Raw genomic sequence first — 6,000 nt, 5'->3', positions numbered from 1 at the left:
TGAATGTACAGAGTGTGGGCTAATTGACCTACAGGAACATAGAGACCTGTGATGAGATCGAGAGTGACTGTGATGAGATGATTCAATATAGGAGGGTTTATGATGGTGCATATAATGTTGGTCAGACCCTGAAGGTGACAAACGTCTAGAAGACCTAGCTCTGCTATACTTGACATAATAGGTGCTCCGTGGTGAATGAATCGGTGAGCGTGAGCGTCTTGTAGGAGAACGAGATCTAGAGCATCCGTGGTGTGAGCAGCTACGCTCTCTATAATAATGGTGACGAGATGAAAGACTTCGCTGATGATATTCCCTCTGATCCCTTGTATGGTGTGTAGAAGCACAAGGGTGAGGAGATGGTTCCGGAGAAAAGACCGGGGAGGTACGCAGGGAGATTTCCTGGGTATTCGATTTTGATGCTGCTTTAGTAGAAGTTGCTGGAAGCTGCTCAGTGCCTGGAGACCGAAGGGTTAAAGGCTCAGAAGGAAGCATCTGGGCAGCAGCATGCTGCTCCGGTGCTGGTGCTGAGGACAGCTCCATGTGAGGAGCAGTGAAATTTAATGTGGATAAGTGTAAAGTAATGCACATGGGGAAAAATAACTCCAACTATACGTACAGTATGATGGGGGCTAATTTGGCTACGGCAAATCAGGAAAGAGATCTTGGAGTTATCGTGGACAGTGCTCTGAAAACTTCCACGCAGTGTGCAGCGGCAGTCAAAAAGGCAAATAGGATGCTAGAAATTATTAAGAAAGGGATAGAAATAAGACCCAGAATATCTTACTGCCCCTATATAAAACTATGGTATGCCCACATCTTGAATACTGTGGACAGATGTGGTCTCCACTCCTCAAAAAAGATATTTTGGCCTTGGAAAGGATTCAGAAAAGGGCAACTAAAATGATTAGGGGTTTGGAACGGGTCCCATATGAGGAGAGGTTAAAGCGACTGGGACTTTTCAGTTTAGAAAAGAGGAGACTGAGGGGGGATATGATAGAGGGATATAAAATCATGAGTGGTGTGGAGAGGGCGGATAAAGAAAAGTTATTTATTAGTTCCCATAATAGAAGAACTAGAGGACACCAAATTAAATTAATGGATAGCAGGTTTAAAACTAATAAAAGAAAGTTCTTCTTCACACAGTGTGTAGTCAACCTGTGGAACTCCTTGCCAGAGGAGGCTGTGAAGGCTAGGACTATGATAGAGTTTAAAGAGAAGCTAGATAATTTCCTGGAGGTTAGGTCCATAAAAGGCTATTAGCCAGGGGATAAAATGGTGTCCTTGGCCTCTGTTTGTCAGAGGCTGGAGAAGGATGGCGGGAGACAAATCGCTTGATCATTGTCTTCGGTCCACCCTCTCTGGGGCACCTGGTGCTGGCCACTGTGGGCAGACAGGCTACTGGGCTAGATGGACCTTTAGTCTGACCCAGTACGGCCATTCTTATGTTCTTATGTTAGTGGAATAGTTTGCTTTTGGGCCATTAATAATGTCACTTTGAAAAACTGCCAAGTGTCTTGAAACGTTTTTCCTATTAGTCTTGCTTCCCATGGGAAGTTTTCTGAGTTTACTAACATCTGCATTCCTGAAATACATTGTCTTAATTTTTCTGTTCTCCCATATAAATAGCACAATGGGAACAAATGTATGTTATAGTTTGTGCACGTAGAGGACTCAATCCTGCTGACCTTACCCTCACATTTTTCTCATTTAAATCATTAGGACTAGCTGGGTAAAACCAACAGAAATTGGTCACAATATTGAACCATTTGAAACATAATAAAGCAAGAAAAGAGAGGGCAGCAAATCACAATCAACTTGGTAAACAGTCTATTGCCAGTCTCTTGCTAGTACCTTAAATTCGACAATGGTAGATATTTGTGAAATTAAGGATCAGTTTTTGGTAACTTGAGTCCCCTTCATCTTTTCATTATGTTCCTTGATGGAGATGACTGTTTCTTATTTATGCTGTTAGAACAATTACTAAAAGGTTTTACCATCAGTGCATTTTCACTGTTATCACACTATTGTCCATATCCATTTTATTTACTTCATCAATGGAAGTTTTAAAAAGCAGATAGATTCATTGCTGCACCACTGCCTCTTTCAGTCCTGTATTTTTCTAATAATCCAGACTCTGGTTTCCACAGATATAGACCCTGATCTTATCAATTGTTCTATGAAAGCACGGCACTGTAACCATGTACAGCTCTACTGAAATCAGTGGGGGTATTACTTAGCCACAAGGATCTGTCCACGTGGAGTAAATTTCAGGATCAGAACCCTGTTTATTACAGTCAGAGCTATGTGCTCTTGTGCTTGCTTCCCACAACTTTACCCAGGTGGTGGTGATTGCTATCTAGACTTGCAGCAGGGAACTGAAACAAGGCTCTCCAGAGATTATAGCTTGATTCTGTACATCCTGAGCTAAAAAGCCAGGATCTGTAGTTGAAACAAAAGACAGGACTATGCAGCACAAAATGTTAGTCTTTAAAGTGCTGCATAGTCCTGTCTTTTGTTTCAGCTAGACCAGACTAACACGGCTGCATCTCTATCACAGGATCTGTAGTTGGAGACTATAACAGGGTCAGATCTCCCTGGATTGAGCAAAAAGGAGAACTCCAAACACATATCGGTCAGTGGATTATATACATATTCTCAATTACACCAGTTTAGCTTTCCTGAAAAATAAATTATTTATAGTACAAGTCATTATGTTTTTTAAGTAGTTGTCAATTATGGAGACATACAAAGTGCAAGTATTTAAAATGTTTATAAAGTATACATAACTTGATATTTAATAGCTTCCCAAAAGTAGGAGTAAAATAAAAAGATATAATCGACTGTGGTGCACGTAGCCAACAACAATCTGAAGTTATTTTTAAAAGTGCTTAAAATAGCCAACCAGGCTGGTTGTCCATCCATCCAATGAATATGCGGTCAATTTTTCATCTTGCGTTGTACAAATGTTTTAAAACCATCTATAAAGGCATGGAAATTTTTTTCTTCGTATTCTTCACATTGTTTGCATGGTCTTTTATTCCTGCTCTGCAAAAAAAGAAATGGAAGAATAGAAGAATGACAGTTATTTGAATAAGAATTGGTTTGATATTACAACTGGGGATAGTTGAATTGCTTTTGAGGCAAATTTTGCTCACTTTCCTCTTACAAGGAACTCCACTGCAAACAATTGCCATAGGAGCCCTGCTGGAGGCTGCCAAGGAACTTAAGTGGCCCCATTTTTAAACATGAGCTTGCAGAGCTGCCAGTGACTTCAAGGAGGAGATACGGTTGTTCAGTCCAAGGTTTCCTCTAAGCTGCATGGTAGCAGGGCCCACAGCTGCTTAATGAACCCTGCCCAGCCAAGGGCTCAGGTCCCCACACACGGAGCTGCTGGGCTGGGGAAGGGACTCTTCTCTCTCAGCGACAGCAGCAGCTCCCAGGGGAGAGATTCACTGCTCTGTCCTTAGCAGGGAGCTGCTGCTGTTGCTGAGGGAGAAGTGCACCTTCCTCATCCAGGCAGCTCCATGCACGGGGACCTGAGGCCCTGATTGTGCTGGGCTCATTAGGCTGCTGCAGAGTCAAGCTACTGCACAGTTTAGAGGGAACCTAGATTCAGTCGCTTTGAAAACCTGGTGATGTTTCTTTAAGTGTCTAAATATCATCTCCTCTGTAAACTTCTGATTGAAAATGTTGGCCATGGGGTACCAGTTTTTGTTTTGCTAACATTCTAGAAAACTTTATTCTAAGAGCTAAATTATGTCTTTGTAAATAAACGGGTACGTGACTCCCATTCACATCCCTGCCATGCTTATCTTACAGCAAAATATATCTTGAAACATTAAATACAATTTTTTGGATTGTCCTTTCTGCAATGATTATAAATGGTACTTACCAAACTGTAATGTGAACTTTTATTATTTGATAAACTTTTTACATTTTTCAGCACATTGCGCACATGCTGTTGGATTTTACATCCTTTTATGACTTGACATTCCTGGAAAATTACTTTCAGCTCCAAGAAAAAGCATTCCATCACTTGTACTTCACATTCATCCTAAAAATGAAAAATGCCAATGGCTTTACAATCAAAAAATTAAAGAAATAAGTGCATGTGGTATATAATTTTGCAAACCAGCAACTGATTTTGATCTACTGTGTATTTGTTTTTCCATATAAATGCTTGTAAATATCTATACCGATCATGAGAGCTTATGTGAGGCCTGGTTAAATTACATTTAAAGGTGGGTCAAAAGATAATAGGCTTGGTGAAGAATGTAAATGTCAAGATAGGATGAGAATCAATTATGATACACCTTAGGGTATAATTAAGACTGAGATGACGTTATCAATAATGCTTCATCCTTATAGCAATTTCTATCCATACATCTTAAAACAATTTTAAAAAAGGGAGTACAGGTTGGACCTCCCTGGTTCAGCACCATTGGGACCTGACCGGTACCCTATGAGGGATATTACTAGACCAGGGGTGGTCATTTCTGGATCCCCTGCCACCCGCCCCCTCCAACCCTGGGCCAACCACTGCCCACCCTGCTGTCTCCCCCTTCCTGCTGGCCCTGCTGCCCTGTCAGCCCCCTCTGCCCTACCAGGCAGCCCCGCCACTTCTGTGCACTGGGCTCCTGCCATTGTGTCCAGCTCCTATGGCAGTCCTGGGCAGCCCCACTGCCTCTTCTCTCTGGGCTCCCACTGCCGCACCCAGCAGCCATGCCACCTTTGTACGCACTCAACTCCTGCTGCAGCCCCCGGCAGCCCCACTGCCTTTGGACACCAGACACTCGGTGCTGCGCTGTGCAGCCCCGCTGCCTCTGTACGCTGGGTTTCCACTGCAGAGCCTGCCTCTTGCTGCTGCTCTGGCAAGTCCCAATGCCTCTGCACGCCAGGTTCCCACTGCAGAACCTGGGTCCTGCTGCCGCTCCGGGCAGCCCTGCAACCTCTTCACCGGATTCCTGCTGCCCTGCTGGGAAAACCACACTACCCTGCCAGCTTGCAGAGTTCCCAGACATTAGCCCTCCACCGAGACTCTCTGGTCCTGGAACATCCATGGTCGTGCCAGACCACAGATGTTGCCGGACCAGTGTCCTGATTTGGGGTATGTCTACACTACCCCCCTAGTTCAAACTAGGGGGGTAGTGTAGACATACCCTAAGAGAGTTTTAACCTGTATCACTATCCCTGTTTTCCAGCTGGACAAAGAGAGATGGACTAGTTTTGTTTCAGATCATTTAGCAGGTCAGTAACAGAGCCAACAACAAAGCCATTCTGATTCCCAAAGCCACTCTTTATCCACTGGACTATATTGCCTCGGTCTTAAAATGGATCATTTTAAAATTAGGCTGGCTACATGACATCTGATTATGATATAAATAGTATCCCCTGAACTGAAATAACGTACTGAAATGTTATTATCCCTAGCTCTGTCATTTCTCCAATCAGAAGCTAACTGAAGGTGGATGCCTATGCAGTTTAGATCATAACACTACATTAAAATGCTCTAGCAGAGCACAAATTGTTGGAGAATCTTGTTTTCTTCTGACAAAAAGAAAAGTTCTTTTTAGATAAAAATCATGTCATTTCTTTTTAATTGACTAGCTCCTATAGCCAATAATGAGTGGACCTGTTGCACCTTAGAGACTAACAAATATATATATTATATATATATGTTAGGGATGTTAGCTATTGAGTAGTTGAATAGTCGTGTAACTGCATGAAATCTTAGTGGTTACACGACTATTTGATAGTCCCTGGGAGCAGGGCTGGCAGCCAGTGCACTCCTGGCCCCACTCCCAGGAGCCTTCTGCCACCCTGCACTGCTGCCTCTGTACCAGAGGCAGCAGCACTGGATGGCTGGCAGGAACCAGTCCACAAGGGGAGCCAGTTTAAAAAACAGCTCCCCCTGCAGACCAACTGCCTGCCCCTCTGCATTGCTGCCTTTGATACAGAGGCAGAAGCATGGGGTGGTGCAGCCTCTGTTTGCGGGGGTTT

The 6,000-nt window shown here is 43.5% G+C and overlaps 1 protein-coding gene across 5 annotated transcripts in view; it reads right to left on the bottom strand.

Annotated features, from left to right (window-relative positions):
* Nucleotides 1–2,754: 2,754 nt before the first annotated feature.
* The window catches only part of IL15 (interleukin 15), a 99,405-nt gene continuing 96,159 nt past the window's right edge, over nucleotides 2,755–6,000 (bottom strand). For 4 of the 5 annotated variants that reach the window (XM_075929903.2, XM_075929902.2, XM_075929901.2 and 1 more), the window contains 2 exons: nucleotides 3,893–4,054; nucleotides 2,755–3,045 (listed from right to left, as the gene is read on the bottom strand). In XM_075929903.2, coding sequence (XP_075786018.2) covers nucleotides 2,938–3,045; nucleotides 3,893–4,054 — 270 coding nt within the window. In that variant the 3' untranslated portion in view covers nucleotides 2,755–2,937. The remainder of the gene's footprint in view (nucleotides 3,046–3,892; nucleotides 4,055–6,000) is intronic. The other variant, XM_075929904.2, reaches the window with a different exon arrangement.

Source organism: Pelodiscus sinensis, chromosome 4 (assembly GCF_052426305.1).
Source record: "Pelodiscus sinensis isolate ZL-2025 chromosome 4, ASM5242630v1, whole genome shotgun sequence".
NCBI classification, from domain to species: domain Eukaryota; kingdom Metazoa; phylum Chordata; order Testudines; family Trionychidae; genus Pelodiscus; species Pelodiscus sinensis.
The sequence above is the reverse complement of the archived record's forward strand: the minus strand, read 5'-3'. Positions and strand labels throughout refer to the sequence as shown.